Here is a 23,488-nt window from a genome sequence, read left to right as displayed (position 1 = left end):
CGAGGACTCTCTCTCTCTCTCTCTCTCTCTCTCTCTCTCCATCCCTCTCGCTCCCTGTGAATTGGAAAGGGTGTGGGAGCGTTGAAATCCCGTGCAGTGAACCAGCTCACTTCGCCAGTGAACGGTGGCATCGTAGACTTCGGTGGTATCAAACCATTTGCTTTTACTGTTGATCCATGGAGTGTTGAGAGATTTTGTCAGACTCTTTGTGCGCACAAACGGCCGCCTTGGAATATATTTCACAACTTTTCCAAATGTCTGTCGGATCCCCCACCTTTAAAAAGAGGCGGTCGCGATGTTTCTAAACCTTTATCGGTCCATTCTGGGTGTGGTCAATCTGACACATGTGGTTCCTCACTCCAGGAAAGTCCACTTTAACTCATTTTATATCGCAAAGCCCGAGTTTGTTCTGATCCAGCAAAAATCAGTCACTTCTAAGCTTCAGGTAACTGGTTCTCAATGCATGTGGTGCTGAGAAGCATCACAGCGGAAAGGACAACTGCACGCTCCACGTTGATCTGAAACATTGGCGGGGTGATTCCTTATCTCGATCCTATCTCCTTCTGGATGTTAGTTACTTCATACAACATGCTGTTCACTCCAGTGAGAAGTTAAACTGCATTGTCTCTGAAATGGAGAACTCCCTCAAGAATCCGTTTCGTTACCAAATGTGATTGATGTATTCGTGCAAACTGTTTGGTGTCTTATTCCTTTTTAGTAAATGCATCTTTGAAGTCACAGATACTCGCATATGGGCACAGTCTGCGTGTGTCTCTCTCACACCCACACGCACAAACATGTTGTAATTCACATTGTCTCCATAAGGATGTGTTGTTGACCGGTTCCTCAAACGGAGAGCCTAGGAATCTACGAGTATTGCAGTCTCAACTGAGACAGACTGAAGGATTTCGGCAGACGCTCGCGAGTACGGCACCGTAAAATGCAAGAGTTCGGCTAGTTTGGTTTTGATTTTGCTGGTATTTCAAGATTGATTCTCCAAGATAGCTCAGTCGAGTTCACCGCCTCCAATGGGAGTCTTCTGCGCGTTCTCGAGGCACATTTTAGGAGAATGCTGCATGGATGCATTAGCAGGCGTGTCGGTCACAGAAACAATCATTGGCGTTGTTGCGGTGGGTTTCAATACAAATGGGTTACCTTGCAACCTCATTTTTGAGTTTCCGAGCTGCAACTATGTGGAAGAATGATGCTGTAAGTACGTCTGCTGCTTTTCGCGTGCGTTTGTGCAGTCACTCTTATTGCAATTGTTATACTTTGCTGTGCACAGCTCTTACTCCGAAACACAAGACACGTTCATATAATTTCATTTTCTACGTTGCAGGTCTTTGTTTGCACAATATGCCATCTGCCGGGTCTAAGTCTCGCTATGTTGAAACTGAGGTCCATTTGTCCCGTATAGAAATCAGTTTATTTTTCCTCATTCCTCCCAGCGTGTGCACTGCTAATTTTATTTAATCCTACAACGGTAATCGGGAATTTGCGTTATTGATTTGATGAGACTTAAAACAAAAGAATTGGTGGAAAATGCAGCACGTTTATTTTCTCTTTTAATCGGGCTTACTGCATTTTATGCCCACTGTAGACCAACTTTGCATACTTTCATACTTCGTTAGTTCATGGTGCAAGAGCAGCTGCCGAATACAAAGAAAATAAACTGGATCTTAAAGTGGCAATCTGTGGCGATGCAACGATCCACAAAATTACCCTTGCTGTTGCGAGCCAAGATATGAAAACCTTTCCAACATGCCAGCGAGCAAATGCATTTCGTGATGTCCAAGGTATGTCACATAGATTGTGTCACGCACCATGCTTAAAACTGCCTGTAACTGTTGCAACTGCAGGGGGCACTGCAGCCTCTCCTCAAACTACTAACGCAGTCCATGTGAAAGAATTTATCTTTAGCATAAACTTCATCCCAATTCTTCATCCCAATTTATTTCATGTGGTTATTGACCAACTTACGTTATTAGCGTTAATGTCGATTGTGTCTTGCATGTCAAGAAATCTTAAGCTTTCAAAAATGTAGTTGCAAATCCGCTCCTTGTTAAAATGTAATGATGTACAAAACATGTTTCTATGTTAAGATTTGATTGAAAGTGTTTCGATAAGATTATTAATAAATAAATAAATCCGTGGCACCTATTTGTTTTAAAATAGCATGGACTAGAGCAGAGCTTAAACTGATTCAGCCCTTCATTATGAAGGATAAAACGCCCACTTGGTCGAATGATTTATTTCGTGACTTCAATTACTAAAATAGCTTCTCGAGCTGTCGTTTAAGTTGATATACCGTTACTACCACTGCAAATCAGCCTGGCAAGGGGCGACGATTGCATATTTAACTCCCCCCCCCCCCCCCCCCCCCCACCACCACCACCATACACACACACTCTCTCCCGACACGTTAATTGAAACGTGCGTTTCTTAAATTGCTCCCTGACCATGTGGTGCATTATTAAAATGTGTCCAGTCCTGGTGTCCCATATATGTTGCATCGAATGTCAGATTGGGGGAGATAAGTTAGTGAGCTATGCAGCCGCATAGTATCATGCAGCAATAAAGCCCTGTGAGAAAGCAAACATGACTGATGTTAGAATACGATACGATTTTTTAAATATATATAATGGAACGTGACCCCAGATGATTTAGCAACACCAGCTCCGAATTATTTGCGAGCCGCCGTATGCCTTCCTATATTCTTATAAAACCTGTCCTGAATACTCAGTAGTATGTAAATTAGGTCAGATGCCTTTTTTTGGTCTTCATGACGAGGGAGGAAAAAACTCCCAGAATATGCGGAGACTGCGGTTTCCTTTGTCCTTATTTGGTGAATAGGTGCACTTTTCCACGTTGATGCCTTGTAGGTGCTTATGAAATCTAAAAGAGGGGAGAGTGGAAGAAGAAAAGGTGTTTGTTTCGGTGCAATCTGCAGATTTTGGTAATCTTCACCTTTGCAGGGGATGGAGCTTCCGAAAATGGGACGCCTCGGATTTCTTGCGGTGGTGGTTCTCGATCTGCTTATATTCCACTTGGATCTAATCGGAGGGCAGCAGGGTTACCCGACCCTCAACATCGCCATCATTATGGGCAGAAGCCCCGACAGCACGGGCTTTAGGGATGTGTGGATCAAGGAAGACGCCCCCGACTTTCCCATTGATGTCAACGTGGTGACCGTGGCGGTGAACCAGACCGACCCGAAGAGTATCATTACCCACGTGTGTGATTTAATGTCAGGCACCAAGATCCACGGCGTGGTGTTTGGAGATGACACGGACCAGGAGGCTATCGCTCAGATTTTGGATTTTATTTCCTCCCAGACTTTTATCCCTATCCTGGGAATTCACGGTGGCTCTTCCATGATCATGGCAGATAAAGTAAGTGCAGTGGAACTGTTTCTTGTCACATTCTTTTTACAGGAGTAACCGTCCCTTTCTAGTCAATTGAAAACTTCATTGTAGACGTGGAAGTGTGTACTGATCCCCCTTGGAGGACGCGGGCAGGTAAGGTACGAGCACCACCTCTGTGTCAAATACCAAAGAATCATCCCAGCCTCTGTAAACTAGGGGATTGTGCTTTGATCTTTATTTTGCCCGGCACACGTTTTCCTTTTACCATGACTGGCATTGCTTTGCATGAGGGAGGAGCATTTTTTTGAAATTCACTCAAAGGACAAGGAGCAATGGTGGTTCTGAGCGTTCAACAGTGCATTCCCAAAGATGCCCAGGTCGTTTCCAAGTTTGAAAGCAATCGATTTAAACAGACAGTGCGCAGCATTGACTTCGCCATGTGTTCTGATACTTTAAAGTGCCAACCCTGCATTGTGCCACTTCAAAGGAAGCAGCCAGAAGGATGTCGAGAGTGTTGCTGTGGTTCTGCGAGTGAGGGGGCGCAGTGGAGTTACATTTCACTGAATTCATTCATGCACTCGACTGAGTCAGGCTTGGATTTGCAAGCGAATCAACTTCAAACCAGTGTTGCCAAAAGTTATTTTAATACAGCAATCGAAATACATTATGCAAGACAATAACTAAGGATTAGCAGCAATTTTTTTTAAAAAGTGGATTGTTGAGAAGCGAAGTAATCTTATTTCAGCGCGAGTCAATTACCATTTATCTAAATGGTTCCAGCCTAAGGGCATTGTTGGTTGAACTCCCAACTTAAAGACAATTTAACTCTGAAGTTAATGTTCCAATAAGGAGCAGAAAATCCAAAGTAAGAATAAAATAGTATCAGAAATTCAAATCCATTTGGGTCTTTACCATACATATGTTTCGGAGACTTTAATTTCATTGTGGATAAACTTTTACTTGTATCAGTCACACTTCCTCAGGAAAGCTTTGTAAAGCAATGCATAAAGAAAAGCAGGATACTGGTCATGTGACAGCTAGAGGAGTGAAGCATAATTCTGAACAAGTGATACACTCTTAATCTCAGTTAAGATCATTGCACCCTGAGGATGTGGAAAAATGGAAACAGACAATTTTGATGTACCTGTCTGGCCCCAGAATCAAAATCCTGGAAGATATAGTTCATAGTTCATTTAGCTTTTTCCCTCAGATGATTAACTCACAAAATATAAATGCACAGTAAAAGGAATTACTTGATGATTCTAATCTATAATTGTGATTGTGGCATATATTAAAATGTGTTTGAGATCAGATATGAGGACAATGACTAGCTGGAAATTCTAATATAACTACAAAGTTCAGATTAAAATAAAGGAACAAATTTAACTGAGTGTTACCTTATGACACTTTTATAACCTATATTTTTAAAAGTTTTTAAGAAACATCACTTTTTTTTATAAAATTTATGTTTAAAACTACATTAACTGTACAAAAAGTGAGGGCTAAAACATGCAGATATCAAAAAGAAATGAATAGGACAATTAATTTTAAAAAGGCCAATAATTTCAATAAAATCATCATGAAAGAGGGAAGAAGAGAAATTGGGAAAGGAACAGTGAAACCCCATTAAACAATGTTATTCAAAGAAGGCACTGAAAGTGAAAAAGCAAAGGATGTTGAGGTAACATCAAGAGCATGAGTGGAAATTAATGCTAAAGGATAGAAGTGACAGAGTTCTCCAATGAAGGGAAAGGGGAACTGTTAATTATTTTTAAGAAATGTTCAGGGAATAGGACATTAATTCAATATCTAATTATGAAAGTACAATTAATATTCTACACAGCTTTGGTTTTCAAACCGCGAGCAAGTCCCTGTGGGCTGTGTGATAAAGCTAGAAGAGAGGGTAAAATTATAAAAATGAGTAGTTTTTCAGAATTCATTATTAGATTGGAGACTTGGGACAAAATAAATCTCTCTGAAGTGGGGTGCAGTAAAGAATGCCTGGAACATTTGTTGTATCTGGCACGTTATGTAAACTGAAAAACAATACTTTCTGGATTAGAAGCCTCATACCATGAGTTCCTGAAAGCTAAGGATGCTACCATCTATATGGGTGAAAGATCCATTGGGTATCAAAGACTTCCTGTAAAAATTGAAAGTGGTCAGATGAGGAATTGAAGTTTTAAAATAGACCCAGAAAACTGCAAGGTAATTAGTTTACTATTTGTGAAGGGAGGGAAACAATAGAAACTACACTAAGGAATTTGTTAGAAGCATGATTAAAAATACACATCCTAATGAGAAACATCCACAAATGATTTAGAGACTGCAAATGTTGTGGAAGAAGTGGATCTGGGTTTCCTACTGCATGAAACATAAATGGTTGTCTTTCAGGTGCAGCAAGTCATGAGGGTGCTAATGGATTGTTGGTCTTTATTGCAAAGGGTATGAAGTTTTGATGCAAACTTATAGGGCCCTGCTGAGATTATAACTGAAGTATAGTGTAAAGACTTGGTTTCCATCCTTAATCATAGATTCATACAGCATGGAAACAAGCCCTCAGCCCACTGAGTCTATGCTGACCAGCCACCACCCATTTACATTAATACCATTTTATTGTCTCCATATTCCCATCAACTCCCCTGGATTGCATCACTCACGTGCACTCTCAGGACAATTTACAGTGCCCAATTAAAGTACCAACCTGCACATCTTTGGCATGTGGGAGGGCACCTGGGGAAGCCCATGTGATTACAGGGAGAACATGCAAACTCCACACAGACACCACTGGAGGTCAGGATTAAACTTGGGATACTGGAGCTGTGAGACAGCAACTCTACCAGCTGCATCATTGTGCTGCCCCAAAGAATCTTAAGGAAGCATATGCTTGCATTATTGGCTGTGCATGGAAGATTTACCAGGTAGATTCCTGCGATGAAAGGATTAATGTATGAAGAAAGATTGAGCAGGTTAAACCTATACTCTTGGAGTTTAGAAGATAAGGAGGTGATCTTATCAAACATACAGTTTTGAAGGGGATTGAGATGCTTGAAAAATGTTTCCCATAGTGAGGGTTGTGTAGAACAAATTTTGAGGAAAGTGAATTGCCCGTTGATAGAGGTGAGGAGGAGGGGTATGGGTCTTTTGCATTCAGAGGGGTATGGGTCTTTTGAATTCTCTACCCTAGAGAGGTATGGAGGTGGAGTCATTGAATATATTCAAGACAGAGATTGACAGATATTTGAATTACAATGGAGTCAAGTAGTGTGGGGAAAATGCAGGAAAATGGTGTTGAGGCTAAGACTGGATCAGCCTTAATCTCTAAAATCCAAGCTTGACAGATGGATTGACCTCTCCTACTATTTTCTGTGTTCTTAAGGAGAAGGAACTACTTGACAATATTTGAATTCTTTCAAGAAATTAGAGATAATGTGGGTTTTGGTATCAGCTATGATATAGTTCAATCCAAAATGCCTTTGATGAAGCTCCGCGTGAATGATTGCTAATCGCTACAGTTGTCTAGCAGGATTCTTGTGTCAAACGTGAAACCAAAACCAAAAACCAGATTAAAAAAGTAGGAGACAGGAAGTTTACATGAGAGGGATAACATCCTACTTGGGCAGAGGGAGTTTTCAAGTGGAGTACCAGGGGATTCCTGTTTGAACTCATGCTGTTTCTCATCCATGTAAACAAACTGGATCCAGAAAACAACTGTAAACTTGTTAAATTAAGAGCAGATCCTAAAATAGTGAATGAAGCAATTTACAATTAAATTATAAATTTAACATTTAAATTAAAGTAAACATTAATGTTTAAATAAGTTAACAAACTTAGCATCTCAAATTAAATTTGGTTGACAAATGATAAAGCTTTGCAGTTTGGGACAGGAGGGAGACAGAATATTGATATACAATAAAGGGGATTAGGATTAGCATAGGAAATATTGAAGGTGGTTGGGTAGATATCACATTTAATACAGAGACAATGGGAAGAATTGATTAAACAAAGTAAACATTAAACTGCATAGTCACGGCAGTGAAAGTTAATAGAAATTAGGTGAAGCGTATCAGATCTTCAAAGACCCTAATTAAACATTTATAAAAAACATTCTGGAAATCTGAAATAAATGCTGGAAATACTTAGCAAGTCAGGCAGCATCTGTGGATAGTGGAACAGAGTTAATGTTTCAGGTCAATGATTCATCTTGTAGGCTATGGTGAAAGATCATTGATCTGTAATGTTAACTCTGTCTCTGTGTCTCTGTCTCTCTCTTCCTCTGTCTGCCTGTCTGTCTGTCTCCCTTCCCCCCTCACCCCCACCGCCCCACTCTCCCAGATACTGCTGAATTCTCTGTCTTTATTCCGTGAAGCACTGTGTATAACTTTGGCCCTCCCAAGTTATCCTGGATATATGTGCAACAGATACGCTGGAAGAAAATGACAATAAGAATTATCATGAACATGTAGTGAATGAGAAATGGTTAGAAAACTTTGAACACTTTCAGAAGATTAAACCATCAGATGAATCTCCTTCATCTTTAAATTTTTCCTTGAACTGCCTCCCTCCCTTCCCACTTAGCAATTATACACCAACTCACTTCCTTTGGCTCCCTCCTAATTTAATTGAAGCTTATTTTATGAAATGTTATATTTTAGTCAACTTCTTCAGTGATGTTGTTTGCTTGGTAAAGTTGAAAGAATTTGCTTACTCAGCTTCACAGGCTCTAGTACTTTTGCATTATAGAAACTGCCAGTTATACCAGGGTCTGCTACAAGAGCTGCAAGTGCAATATGACAAGAAGGATTTTTGCATTATATTTTCTAGTGATATTAATTGTATCACTAGCAAATGCAGTACAATATTGTTTATTGTCATTGTACACCCACTGAGACCTTCCAGTTTATTTAATTTATTGAACTCACTAGAATCGCAACCTGTTGTTAACACTGATCCTCGTTATTAAAGATATTGTTACCTTACTTTATTTGCCATTGGTAATTCTACTTACAAACCTGACCTTTGAGTTACTTTTCAGCCCTTTTTGAGAGATTTATTGATTCCTATGTATACAGAGAGTATCATTCTGTAGTGTTATGTTCCTGATGTGGTTGCCTGGAGCTTTGGATCATTAATTCAATGAATGTGGATTCAGAACCCATTTTGGTGATTGCTTTCAATCTTGTTGGTTTTGTAAAGTACAGAGGGTGTGATACTGCACAGTTTTTTGTGGTATTTACAGCACACCACAGGTTCATCTTAGTGATTATGCTTCAAACACAAGCCTCCTGCAATACTTTCCATCAATATATATTAGTTTCCTTTCTCCCTCATGTGTCTATCCAGCTTCCTCTTATGCATCTATGATGGCCACTTTTAAGAACTTACTTTGGTAGTAGTGTCCATTTTCTAAATTTCCTCTGCTAATGACCTCTTTCCCCCTTTTTCTGATCTCCAATGTAAAGATTTTCTCCATCTGTCATTTGGGGAGGTGTAGCAAGGCAAGGGAAAATACAATAAATGGGAGGATGTTGAGTGTTGTGGAAGGATAGAGGGAATTAAAGTGCATGCACACAAAGGCAGCAAGGCAGGTTAATAAGGTGGTTAAAAAGACATCTTTATTAGCTGAGGCACAGAATAGGGAGGTTGAACTTGAGTAATGTGTACAGTTTTTGTCACCATATTACAGGAGGGATGTAATTGCACTAGAAAGAATGTAGAAGATGTCTTCAGAATTGGAATATTGTAGCTGTTAGAAAGGATTGGGTGTGATAGAACATTGGCCCAAGGGACAGTGGGTCAAGTGCTGGAAGGTGGGATTCAGATGGAAAGCACAGACAGGATGAGCCAAAAAGCCTCCTTCTGCATTATAATTTTTCTCTAATCCTCTGATCAAATCTTTTCATAAATTTAACAGCCTCTGTCAGATCACTCCTCAGCCTTCCCTTTTCTGGAGAAAAGGTAATTCCATACTGTTCAGCCTTTCTTCACTAGTACATTTTCTTCGGCCCAGTCCATTCATATGAATCTTTGTTACCCCTTGCTTGCCTGCTGTTAGTGGTTGTGCAAGTGGAGTAGTAATCCAGAGACATGGATGAAAAAAAAGTTTCTGTGAGTTCAAATACCATCCTGATAATTTGAGAATTTGAATGCAGATTTTCATGATTTCTAAATAATCTTAAACATTCAAAGCTAAGGTTCCCTGTTTTGATTTCTACCAGTAATTCTGATTTATGATGCTGTACGTATGAATTTCCACACTCTCCCTGTGGCCATATGGGTTTCCTCAGGGTGTTTCAGTTCCACCCCCCCATCCAAAAAATATGCCGGTTGGTAATTTACTTGACCACTGTAAATTCTCTCTTGGGCATTGGATGAGTAGTGGAGTTTGGGGGAGTTGATGGGAATGTGGGGAGGTTAAAATGGGATTAGTGTGGGAATAGTGTTCGTGGGTGCTAGAAGGTCAGTTTGGACTTGGTGGGCCAAAGGGCCTGTTTTTATGTTGGATCTCTCTCTCTGTTTAGGTTTTGTCTTCTTTCGTTTTCTTCAGTGCTTCTTTACATTAATTTTAAATCTGGCCATATTCTTAATTAAGTTTCTGCAAGAAATAGCTTGAACACAAGAAAGACCCAATTATTTGTATTTGCAAGATCACTCAATAACTTGAGCTCTTATTTAATCTGATGATTTTACTCACACAGTATGTTTTGAACAAAAGCAATATCCCAAGAATCACATGATATACCCTCTACGTCATTTATCTTTACTTATTGATTCTCAAGATGTTGGTGTCACTGGCAAGGTGATCATTTAATATAACTAAATAGCCTTGAACTAAACCGCTATAAACCTCTTGTTAGGCTACTTCAGAGGTCAGTTAAGAGTCAAATGCACTGCTGTAAGTTTAGTGTCAAGTATAGGCTTGTCTGGGTTAAGATGACAATTTTCCTTCCCCAAAGTACTTTGAACCAATTAGGTTTTTCACTGGTAATCACAACTAGGCTGCTGCTGTTAATCTACCTTTCCCTCTTTATCCCCAGACTTAATGTTGAAAACAAGAATCAACAATCTATTTGCTTTATTCTCTCTGAAAAAATATACAGATTTCTTTATTGTTCTTTTCACCCTACAGATCTTATTTCTGTTTCAGATTTTGTCATATTTTTCCTTCTCTCTTCTTGTGTGTTCACTGTCTTGTTACTCTTTTTGGCTGTTCTTTCCAGCCTGAGGAGTTTTCGGCCTCTCCACTGAACTGCAGGCCTCTCCTTTATCTTTTCAAACAGACTAGTGACAAGGGAGACAAAGAATTAAGGGCAGAAATATGAAAATATTAAGAATTAGAGAGTGGAGATAGGCAAAGTTAAATGCTACATTCAGTATTACTTGTTATTTGCCTTGATTAAAATAGATAACAAAAGATGGTTGAAACAAAAAATAAAGCTTTCAAACCCAGAGTGAAAAGCAAACCTACCAAATTCATTGGAGTCATTTCTGTTGATGCATCTGTTAACCCTTTGAAGTAGGTAAACTGATCATTTCAAACCATTACATCTTTCTGTCATACAGCTCTAATGCATTCAATCTAGGTGCCTGGGAGCAAATATATTGTAGATAGTCCTTGTGTGTAATATTGTGAATTTTGCTGTGTTTAGCTGGAAAGCATTCAAATATGAGGTTTTCTTAAATATTATTGTTTTCTTAAGTGAGCAAAAGTAAGTATTGACTGTCAAAACCAGCACAATAACTTTTAATGCAAATACTTTGGTTGAAGTTGTGCTTATTCCCATAGAGTTCTTGCACATTCTCCACCTCCCCAAGTTATCATTAAACAAACTCTAAGCCACTGGATCCATGCTGTGAAACAAAATGGCACACTATCCAGAAATGCTGTTATAAATCATATTCAAAGGAATTGAGAAGCAATCTTTGTTCCAACAGCTTTCATGACCTGGCTGAGTCTGGCAAATTCAATCCTCTAATGTGGGATTAGAATGCAATATTTCATGTTGTTGCCAAATTGAATATGAAGTCATTTCCTGAGATCCAAAAAAATACTGCAGGAGTTTGCTCCCTTACAACATGAAATTATCCCTGTAGCATACAGTACCTCCTGGCATCATAAATTCAATCTGTTGCACATGTTTATGCATGGATATAGTGTGGAGTGCTTGAGAATGTAACACGGAGTAGCCATTCAGTGGATAGGCCTGCAATCTTGAAAAAATATAAAAGACTAAATTAATTTATAACTACAATTCCACGAGGGAATTAAAGACAGACTTGGATAAACTGCATTTATAGTGAAATGCTCTTTCAGAATAGAATACAGACGTTGCCATTCCATTTTAATTTTATTTGCAATTTAACTCAGTTTGACCACTTTTCTGAATTAGAATGTCACTAAAACTACATGGAAAGCTCCTGTAGAAACAGCATTAAATATAGGATTCAAATTCAAGTTTCTTTGCTGTTGATGTTCCAACACTCCAGTATTTTAATAAATAGATACCATCATAACAGCATACAAATTGGCTCTGTTACATTATTTTGTGACTGGGTACAGAATCTGGTGGTGTCCAATGTGATGACCAAAATAAGTGAATAAGGTGCGTGTGTGTGTGTGTGTGTTGGTGCTATGTTCCACCAGCTGGAATTGTGTAAAATAGGTAGGTTACAACATCAAACCGCATTGCTCCAATTTGATGCCAGTCATGCCTTGTTAGAGCTTAACCTTATTCTGCAGCGGGAAGGATCCTTCACCAACAACTATTGTATTAAATCCAGTAAGTATTGTTGATTGATTTCTACTGGAAGTGTTCGGTGCTTTCCACAGTTCTTTATAGTGATTAAATTTCACAGGGAGTGGTGTGCCAAATACTGATTGACATTGACTTCAAATCAGTAGCTGAGACCTCATAGGTAGGTATTTTCCCTGAACATCAGCATGTTTGGGAGAATGAACAAAAGGAATGCTGAGCAGGACAAGCTGGTCAAAGAGGGAAAAAGAAAAGATAGGGAACTGAAGGGATCTCAGCAAGAATGTCAATCAGAGGCAATCCACTGCATAAGTGTGTGGATCTAGTGAATATGTTAAATAGCAGGAATAGCCTTTGACATGCACTTCTCTGACTCAGAAGGAAAAGCTGCAAAAGAAAAACTGCCTTTGTCAACTACTGCACTGTTGTAATTATAGATTTTATGTCAATAGTAAAGAGCTGCTTTAAATTTTATGCAATATTGATTAAAGGCAACATTCAGAATATGTCAGGCTTCTTGCTGAGGATTGCAAGAGCATGTGAATAATGAGAACCCATTCAGTGAAATTGATGATAATTACATAAAGGGTGCAGTAACTGTTATCTTTATTCACCTTTTTGAAATGATGCCTTTCTTTTAGAGAGAACTATCAAAAATGCACCAAGGATGTTATGGGTTGTTGCCATGGATGTTTTGTTTTGAATAAAATTATTTTAGTTTGATTTTAGAACTCACTAACTTAATATTTGATAGATTTTTAGTCTTACAAAGAAGCATAGTGGCTGAATTTATGTGACAATGGTGCAGTACGTTTAAATTTAGAGTTATGATGAAAGAACACTTTTAGACTGTGGACTAAGAATGGACAGGAACAGAAGATCTGCATGCACAAGTAGTTTTTTTTATTTTCACCTGCTGAGTAGTAATCAGGGGAGAGTGGATCAGTGTCTAGGTCCTCCTGATATTTAGTCTGTTGGTTATGTATGGATTCTATAGCAACTGGGTGATTCATTTGGCCAGGTTACTATGGTGGAAATGAAAATCTGTCCCCATAAATGTGGAATCAATGACTGCGATTGTTGAAATATTGATATAACACGGGAAAGATGTTATTGATCGCAATGAAATGGCATTTCAAATTAAATTCAGATTCCAGAGTAGTGTCATTTTCATCAGAAATAAAATACATTGCTATTTGACTACATTGTTCCTGTTTCCAAGGACCACAAAATGCATCAGGAGACTCAAAATAAGACTGAAGGCTATAGATCCTTGCAGCAAAGAAGTGCAATAGAGGAAAGCTAATTTTTTGTTACATTCATTGTTGTAGAGAAATTTAAACCAAATTGAACTTTAAATATCATTATAGGTTGAATTCTTGATCCTCAATTAATAAATACATCAGTAGAGGTGGGATAAATTGAAATAAGTTGGACACTTTATTATATTTCTTCACAAAAGGTAATACAAGTGGTCACTTTAGACAGTGTGGCCATTGCCAGAGGCCTTGAAGAGAAGTTGAGTGTGTCTTCTTTAACATGGACAAAAACAAAACAGCTCTGTGGAATATCTGGCAGTAAAACTTCTCCAGTACCTCCATCTGCATTTATCTTTAAGCGGCCAAGGATTCCATTTAAGTGTTCCTCGAAATGGGAATATCCTGACCTGCTCCACTCATGTTGGTAGTGGTAGTGGTCAGGTGGGTAGAGATAAAAATAGTATTGAGGCCTAAGTGACAGAACCTGAGCTACATAGACATAATCCTGATGTTCCTGTCTGATGGGAAGCTCTGGCTACCCAAATTCCTGTCCAAAAGTTGGCTAACCAAGCATTCTAAATCTATTGTAGTAGAATCTGCTTTTGGAAACACCATAGTTTGGAATCGATGTATTTTCAGCATGAATGAGACAGCAGAAAGATGAAAATTGTCCCATACTGTTGCTGATGGTTGAACAAAACATTCCATGCAGAAGTAATTAGTTTATTGGAAACAGAGTCTCCATTGAGAACATTGTGTGAATCAAAGAGTTGGAGGTGGTCTGGCCCAACAGTAAGTAGTTGATTGTACAGAATATAAAATCAGTTTACTCCACAAAAGTCTATTTAAAGTGTACAGGAAAACCACAGAGACTTCACCTGATAAAAGCAGGGTGACTTCAAAGAAAATGCAATGATTGGAGGATAGCTCCACATAAATTTTGTACATAAAATCAATCTCAGTGACTTAAAGCAGTGTGAACATCCAGCCTGATTGAAGCAAGAATTACCCAAACATCTCCACTTTAACTGGGAAGAAGGTTCTCACTAAATGCAGCCTAATGGAAATGTCACTAGTCTTCAATTCTGTCCTGGTTTTCAAGCAGTGTGGCTTAGATAGATCTATTTAAAAGTAAAGCACAGGTTAACAAAACATATCACTCTACGGAACCTTTGTAACTTGTAATTACTATCTTAGTTCTTTAAAAGTTTGAGACACCCAAATGGTTTTCTCTCTACACTGTTGTAATGCCAGGGTTCCCTGGCAAGGTAAACCAGAGTTTTGGAGTGCAAGCCCATTTGGCATCCAGAGAGACAATGTGTATGTATTTGCATGCAGTGCATTAAACTGTAGGATATGAGAAATGGTGAATAGTTTGACCATATTTAGGGCTGTTTAAAATAAGTGTTTTGATGTGCAATCAAATCAGGACACCAGAGGCCAGGATTTTTCACTCCAGTAGCAAAGCTTATCGGAACTGTTCCAGGTGCAGGCCTGCCTAGCATAGTAAATATCCTGGTTAGATTGAGTTCTTTAGATATTTACTTATTAGTCACATGTACATCAAAATGCACAGTGAAATGCATCTTTTTGCATTACTGAGAATATGATGGGGGCAGCCTGCAAGTTTCGCCACTCCTGTGGCACCAACATAGCGTGCCCACAACTCCTAACATGTACGTCTTTGGAATGTGGGAGGAAACTGGAGCACCCAGAGGAAACCCATGCAGACATGGGGAGAACGTACAAAGTCCTTACCTACAGTGGAGGGAATTGACCCTGGGTCACTGGCGCTGTAATAGCATTGCGCTAACCGCTACACTACCGTGTTGCCCGCTTCCTGAACTCGTGATTTTTGTTGGAGAAGTGGAAATGGGGAGTGGAAGACAGGGAGGTGCAGAGTATGGAGATAAGATGATCACTGCTGCAGGTGACAGATGCCTATGACACTTGCAAGAGGAAACATCTGCTTATATAGAACTGCCAGTTGTAATACTGCAAGATATTTAAATGCCCCACTTATCCATTTAAATTATCTTTGTCATCCTGTGTTCCTTGCCAATCCTGAAATACTGTTGAATGCAGTGTTGTAAAGGTGAGAATATATGATTATTGACTCATTTTAAAGTAATGCCAGAAAATGCATCATGTGCAAAGCATCAAGAATCTTATCTTTCTATCCACAGTCATCCAACCTAATATCTTCAGAAAACAAAAGTAATGGCTGAGGATAATCCTAGATGAATTGCAGTGTAAATGATTAATGTTCACACTTTAATCCAATCCTTCACAATGCAGTCATAGAAAATAACAAGGGGCATCTTGAGAAGCTTAAGATCAAAAGTCTGAATAAAGAAGGATTCTCTTCAATTCCCAGTGTAGTAATAATATGACATTCTATGGATTATGCATGTTGACAGGTGGCAACACTGGTTCAGTAAGGTTCAACTGTTAGAATTTAAAGGTCAGGGAACTTTCATGGCTCATGGTTTATAAATATTTGGGCTACTTGGCGGTAATCTTAAGAGCTGATGTTTACTGCACTCTGAACTCCATAAAACTGGTGTTTCTAGGAATCAGGAATCACTTATGCAGTTGTGACAATGTGCAGGCTCCTATCTGTCTTTGTCCAAAGCCAGGAACCTAAATTACAAATTCAAGGGAATGGTGGTCATAGCCAGGTTGGTGTGGATTGGTGACTCTGGCAATTGATTACTTCCATGTTAAAACAGTTGAGGTAACTGTCCTTCTCCCATTATAGCCACCTAAACTTTTCAGCAAAAACCTAGGTTATGTAGAAGGCCTCAGAGGAACTGATGTTGTATCCACTAGTGTGAGGTCCATTGAATTATTTCAAGAGTACAGAGGCAAAACATTTACAGGCAGGCTCAAAAATCACCCCCTGACCAAACATGCAGTTTGACTTACAACGTTCTAGCTGAACATCTGCTTAAGAACTGCCCCAGAATGCTTCTAAGAGCAACAGTGTAACCATTGTGCAAATAGCATTCCCCATGATGGTGAAACATCTTCCACATATTTCTTCACCCTTCGTGCAATCTTTCAATTCACACTAATGTGCACAGTTGGTAAGGTGCAGGGGTTTGAGCCATAGCAGTGCCACAGGTCTGTCGTTGTCACTTCATGATTAAAATGCTCAAATTTAGACCCCTGTAGTAAAGGTGGGGGAATATAGATTAGTCCTTCACCAGCCCGCCAACAATTGTAATCTATTTACTCACCTTTCCCAATATGATCTGATCTGGCCAAGACTAGCCATTTCAGAGAAATTCAGCCATGAAGGTTTAGAACATAGAAGGTAGAACAGTACAGCACAGGAACGGGCCCTTTAGCCCATAGCGTCTGTGCCAAACACGATGCCAAATTGAACTAAATCTCTTCTGTCTGCACATGATCCATATTCCTCCATTCCCTGCATATTCATGTGTTGATCTAAAAGCCTCTTCAAAGCCTCTTGCTCTGCATATCTCCCTTCAACTTTCATCCTCTCACCTTAAATGCATGCCCTCTAGTGTTTGACATTTCTACCCTGGGAAAAATATTCTGACTTTATCCTATCTATGCCTCTCATAATTTTATCAACTTCTATCAGGTTGCCCCTCAGAGAAGACAACCCAAGTGTATCCAACTCTTCCTTATAGCTCATACCCTCTAATCCAGGCAGCATCCTGGTAACCTTTTCTGTACCCTTTCTAAAGCCACATCCTTCCTGTAACGGGGCAACTAGAAGTGCACACAATACTCCCGAGTTTTTTTTTAAAGTCCTCGACAAAATTCTCGGACAAAGATCAAAACACTTCAAAACTGTTTACTTAGGTGATAAATTGTTATCTTTTGTCGCTGGCAAGGTATTGCCCATCTCAAATTGTCCTTGAAAATTACAAGTTCTTCCATGCTATTTGAAAGAAGTTTATCAGTTATCATTGGGATATTTAGAGTGTCCACCATGGTGAAGACCAATGCAAAAAATTGGTTTAATGTATCTGTAATTTCTTTGTTTCCTGCTATCAATTCCCCAGCCTCATTCTTCAAACTAACCTTCGCCATTCTCTTCCTTCTTATATATCAAGACAATATTTTTTTGTTCATTTTGATATTGCATGCAAGTTTTCTCTTAAGATCAATTTTCTCCTTTCTTATGACCTTTTCAGTCTTTCACTGTGGGATCCCAAAAATTTCCTAAGCCTTTTGTCTATCACTAGCAGAGTTTGACTTATAAAGTTCTACCTGAAGATCTACTAGTTTTTTATATTCCACAATTTTGCTGTGCTTATATATTTGGTTGGGCTTTTTAAGATAAGATATCTTTATTAGTCTCATGTACATCGAAACACACTGTGAAATATATCTTTTTGCGTAGTGTTCTGGGGGCAGCCTGCAAGTGTCACCACGCTTCCGACGCCAACATAATATGCCCACAACTTCCTAACCTGTACATCTTTAGAATGTGTGAGGAAACCAGAGTACCCAGAGGAAACCCATGCAGACACAGGGAGAACGTACAAACTCCTTACAGACAGTGGCCGGATTTGAACCCGGGTCGCTGGTGCTGTAAAGCATTACGCTAACCACTACTACCGCCCAATGTATTGACTCTGCAGTAAAACTAAACAATCAAACACATCTTACAAGCTGCCTTCCTTTAATTGCAACAATGGTAAGAAAGTGATTCTAACTTACTGACTATAACAAGCTCATGAATTTAAATCCAGGTTGATCAATTTTTTGACTGACTAGAAATTAAATGGAGATGGTGAAGTAAAATAGACACAGAATAGTGAATAAGCACAAAATGCTCAAAACTGGGTTATTTTAATTTGCCTAGTTCAAACAGTGTAGAGGCGAAGGGTTTTGACCTGAAACGACTGTCCATTTCCCTTGATAGATGCTGCCCGACCTGCTGAGTTCCTCCAGCATTTTGTTTTTTGCTAAAGATGAATGGAGCGATCTCTGTCTCTGTGCCAGGCCCTTTCTTAAACTGAGCCAACGTGGACTGCTACTGTTGCAACCTCCTTTTCCAATATGTCTGACTGAGTTTCTTCATGAACAGGGATAGATGTGGGAGGGTTCCCCTGGTTCAGTTTCCTTGACAGTCAACCTAAGAGAATAAAGGCTGCATAACCTGAGGCTTTTCCCCCATCAAAGGAACCATACAGAAACCAAAGTTCCCCTTTAGGTGCAATTGCAATGTCATTAATATATAAAAAAATTACTTCCTTTTTATAGCACTTGATTTAAAAATGTTTCAATGTCTGTTGCTAGGTTGGAAGGGACTGACACACTAATTTTTGGACCGCAGTTATTTTTCAAGCACATCAACTTTCAAATAATCTTGTTATCCATTAAAGTATTCATTCTTATTGCACTGATCGAGATTTTAATCTTCAACTTGAAATATTATCAATTTATACCGCATCATTAATGTCACCACAAAATCTCATTGGCCATTTCTCTTTTGCTTTGGAAACCAATCATAGATGAGGTGTAGCATTCATTCATTACCCTACTCAAGCTTGTGTTTTATTCCCATTCCTCTCATGCTGAGTTCATGCTGAGGTTTGGTTCTAACTGTTCTTGTTATCCATCTATAATCCCCAGCGATGAAAGTGACAGTACTATCTGATACTATCTGCAGGCTTGGTCACCTCTCATGGACTTTGCAGTGTGGGCAAATGAGCAATAGTCAGGACCAGAAACCTTAGCTCAGACCATTGTCACTGAAATCAATCACAGCACCTTATTACTGTGCCATTTGAGAAGTCAGAGTATCCTGGAACAAGCTAAGGATCTAGAATGGGTTAGTTGTTCTCTGGTTGCTATCTTTACTCACTAAACCATCAAGAGAGCTCAGTATTTTAATTAATAAGTAATACCAGTGGTAATTATATCCAATGGTGTAAGACTGTTACCACATCAAATCATATCCACCATCATTCTTAAAACAATGGCTTTAAGACCTTGTGCTTTCAGGTAAAGAGAAAGATGAGATGGGAAGAAGGAACAAAAGAAAGCATCTGCAATAAAGTGAAAGAAGAGGTTGAATAACAAAGGTATGATGGTGCAAAGATAAAAAGGGGCAAGAAAATAGAACTTGTGACTTGTGAATAGAACTTATGAATAGAAATTTTCTTGTGACGAGAAAATAGAAATATCAGCCTGGAGAAGGTGTAAATGGGAAAAGCAGAATTATTATCTGAAACTATTGAGTCCAGAAGAAGATGCCTGGTTGCAAGATGAGTTGTTGTTGCTCAAGTTTGACTTGAACTTCACTGGAACTGTGTAAGAGGTTGAGGACAGAAAGGGCAACTGAGGAGGGGTGTAGAATTAAAGTTATGGGTGACTGGAAACTCGGAATCACATTTGCAGACTGGCAAAGGTATTTCACAAGGCAATCACCTAGTCTGCATTTGTTCTGCCTATTGTTGACAAGATCACATTTTGAGTATAGGCCACCCCCAGGTAATGAATGCCTGACAAATCATCACATCACCAGACAAACAAGCTCCCATAATATTATTAAATTCAGAAGTCTAACATATGTAGATACATTCATTCCTAAGAGCTTCAGAACTAGTTTCCTCTCTCCCTTCACTTTTACTAATTGTTCTTTCTTGTCAGTCTTATGTGCTTTTGATTCCATTCATTACAATACTGTGGAGGTATGGTTACCATATTGAGTGATTTTTGTATATTTTCTATTTTATGGACGAAAATGACCTACGGACATCTGTAAGAACTGAATCCATCCATTCATTACCCATAGATGGCCTGTAGTTGAATTCCTCTTTTTGCACAGGAAGGTATGGGGTGGGGAGGGTGGGCATTGGTGGTGATTAAGGAGTGATTCAGAATGTCAAAAAGAGAATGGTCCCTTTCAAATACTGAAAGGGGAGTGGGGAACATGTGCTTAGTGGTGCTGGAGATGCCAGAAATGAAGATGGAAATGTGAGCAAGTGAGATGCAAGGTGAAGACTAGGGGAACCATATCTTGGGTCTGGGAAGGAAAGGAAAGGTAAAGGACAGTAGTGTAGGAAATGGAATGGTCATTGTTGATACCAATTTCAGCAGAGGGGTAAAGGAAAGAGGTAGTGGAAGCGCTGGCAAAGAAGGTAGCATTACAAAATGATGAGAAGGGAGAATATAAGGTAACAGAAACAGGGTGGAGAGGTGTAGTCAAGCTAGCTGACAGGGTGGGTAGTTTGAAGAGGATATTGGTTGATAGTGTATCCCAGAAATAGAGATAAAGACATCAAGAAAGCCAATGGAGGAGTCAGTTGAGACGGTTGAGGGTGAATGAATGGTGGATATTAGCTACAAAGTTAATTAACTTTTCCATTTAGGGCCTGAGTAAGATTCAGTACAGATCCAATCACCTGTGGCAAGGGCGAGCAAAGATTGGGCCAAATGTTTAATGCTTCCTTTTCTCTTATTTTCCTTGTTACGTTGCTAAATTAGGAGGCGGGGAAAAACTTATATGGGGCACAAACATCAGCATAGACCAATTGCACTAGATGTTTGGTGTCAAGTCTATACATTATACATTATATTATTTTAGGTATCCAGTGCAAAGTACAGTCTTTTGCTGCTTCCCTTGAACTTTCTCAGTGAAAGAATATTATGGGATAGAATTTGGAGAAGTGCAGATTAATTTCAACATTTAAAGCTAGTCTGTTCCATTGGATTTTGTCTCTAGACTGCTGGTATAGCTCTTACTATGTTTTCTTTGCACGCCTCTTTTTTTGCTGTTAAACATAGATATTAAAGTCATTTTAAATAACTAATATAGCTTGCATATTGCAAGATGGTGGATAAATTGCTTGTGTGCCTGATAAATATTATTGGAGCAATTCATTTTCCTTACAGGTCTATTTATAACAACATCAAATAGCATTTGTATAGCATCATTAACATAGTAAAACACTGAAACATCCCTTCACAAGAGCCTAATCTGACAAAAACTACATGTGGCCTAGCGTGATGTTTAAGGAATCTTGGTCAAAGAGGTAAATTTGAAAGCTAAAGAAAGGGTAGAAAGTGGAAAGGCTTAAGGACAGAGTTCAAGAGTTTACTGCAAAGATAAAACTGTTGTCTCTCCTCTTTCTTTCTGTCAAAATATATAATTCTTGATACAGCAATGTCAAAGACTCGAGGCTTTCTCAAAGATTGCAGCTCAGGAAAATCATTTGCTATTCCGTGACATGCATAATGCAAGTGCCACTCAGCACTGGAGTCACATCATAGCAGGAACACTTTTACAACGCCACTAGCACCATAAAATAAAATAGAAGCAGGTACATTGATGGTGAGTGTGAGGCTGTGGAGTGATTTGAACAAGGATAAGAATTTTAATCATTAGCCTCAGGTGTATGTCTACTCAAAATCACTGAGTGCACATCCCTCAAAGGATGAATTCCAATGAAATGTTTCATAAGAAACATTTCATTGGCATACAGATGATCATTTACCTACACTTGGATTAGTGCTTTAATGCTCTCCCGACACAGATCACCAACCCATTATTGGCAATGTCAAAACATAAATGAGACATCTGAATTTAGACAAAAAAGCTTTGTAGAAATAACCTTCAGACTGCAGTATGCTATTGCCCCGAGTGAACACAGAGAGAGAGAGAGAGAGAGAGAGAGAGAGAGAGAGAGAGAAATAGAGAAATTCAGTTCAAAGTGATGGATCAGGCCAACATGGATTGTTTTAGTAGAGTTGTGAATAGAAGAGAATAAATATAACAGATGGTGTTAGTGAGAACGACAACAGAAGGAGAAGTCAGCCTGACACCGTGTGATGAATTCCTTACTGTTCCAATGGAAAAGCACAAACCATTTTCAGTAGTTTATTGCTTAAAGAAATGTATTTATTATTCTAATGTCATGCATCAATAATCTATTTAGTGTATGTGCCTCAGTATAAAACACAACAGCGGAAACAACAGCATTTTGTCTTAGAGCTGTGTTGTCATTTATTGATCATTTGAAGGATTGCGGAATGGAACAAAGCTTATTTTTAAAAACGTTATTGCATGTCTCCTGGAAATGTCGACCACCTTTTCTGGCTCATTACTTTACAGCAAATACACTAAATATGTCAGCTGTTATGGGATTTCCAGGCAGCCAAGAAAAATCCAATGTAGTTTTGATAAACAGATTGAAGTAAATAAGAATACAACAGTTCAAACAGGTAATGTCAGCTTGGGCTAGCAGAAGGAACCTCACATTCTTTTGGCTCAACTTGTGTCAGTACTTGCCAGTGTCTTCCTCAGGAAAGTTATAAACAAGTTGGAACTTTATTCACACAAGGTTCAAAGCACAAAGGTAGAAACAGGCCCTCAACATAGGTCAGAGGCAAGACTGAAATAGAACTTCATTGAAATAATCTGGCTGAGCTCCAGCATTTGTTATATCTTGTTCTTTTCCAGGTAATTAGCCTTGTTGGTATCTTGAAGGTGAGATTGATTATGGCAACCAGCAATCTTCAGCAATATTGTGAAGCCAGGAAGTTCGCTCTAGTCCTCAACAATAGTTTTCACTTCTCTCAGGAGTCCAGTTCTTCAGAAAGTTCCTAAAACAGATATTTGACTACTCATGATTTTGTACAAGTAGCCCAATGCCAACTCTAAGTACTTGACTATAAATGACATGACAGCTCTTAATTATAAAATAGGGACTGGTTGGTCCAAATGTTTACAGGGTATAGGGGATGGTTGGGAAGGAGGTTTGGAATGGGGGCTGGACATAACTAGGGAAAGGTGTTGGCAGGTGGTGTGAAGGAGAAAGTGGGTTGTGGCATCCAGGCCCTGCTGATTTTCTTCTTCCATCTCTCATCCTGCAACAGATTGACTTGTAGTCAGTTGGAACAAGGCATCTGATCTTGGAGGGAATGTAGTAGTGGTCAGAGCCCAGTACTGGGGAGGGCAAGTTTGGGATCCAGTATCAAAGTTTGGGCAGCAGTGGGGGGGGGGGGCAAAAGGACTGGCAGGAGAGTCATGATCAGCATATGACTGAGGTACATGGGTTTAGGTATTCGGGGTCATTTGAAGTTTTGGATACTGATCAGCGAGGAAAAGAGAATGTTTCAT

The 23,488-nt window shown here is 39.2% G+C and overlaps 1 protein-coding gene across 1 annotated transcript in view; it reads left to right on the top strand.

The window, feature by feature from the left end:
* The first annotated feature begins 652 nt into the window (after positions 1 to 652).
* Positions 653 to 23,488, top strand: part of grin2aa (glutamate receptor, ionotropic, N-methyl D-aspartate 2A, a) — a 196,888-nt gene continuing 174,052 nt past the window's right edge. Inside the window, exons 1-3 of the mRNA XM_052022037.1 lie at positions 653 to 1,209; positions 1,601 to 1,796; positions 2,976 to 3,392. Coding sequence (XP_051877997.1) covers positions 1,776 to 1,796; positions 2,976 to 3,392 — 438 coding nt within the window. The 5' untranslated portion in view covers positions 653 to 1,209; positions 1,601 to 1,775. The remainder of the gene's footprint in view (positions 1,210 to 1,600; positions 1,797 to 2,975; positions 3,393 to 23,488) is intronic.

Source organism: Pristis pectinata, chromosome 8, assembly GCF_009764475.1.
Source record: "Pristis pectinata isolate sPriPec2 chromosome 8, sPriPec2.1.pri, whole genome shotgun sequence".
Taxonomy (NCBI): Eukaryota; Metazoa; Chordata; class Chondrichthyes; order Rhinopristiformes; family Pristidae; genus Pristis; species Pristis pectinata.
The sequence above is the reverse complement of the archived record's forward strand: the minus strand, read 5'-3'. Positions and strand labels throughout refer to the sequence as shown.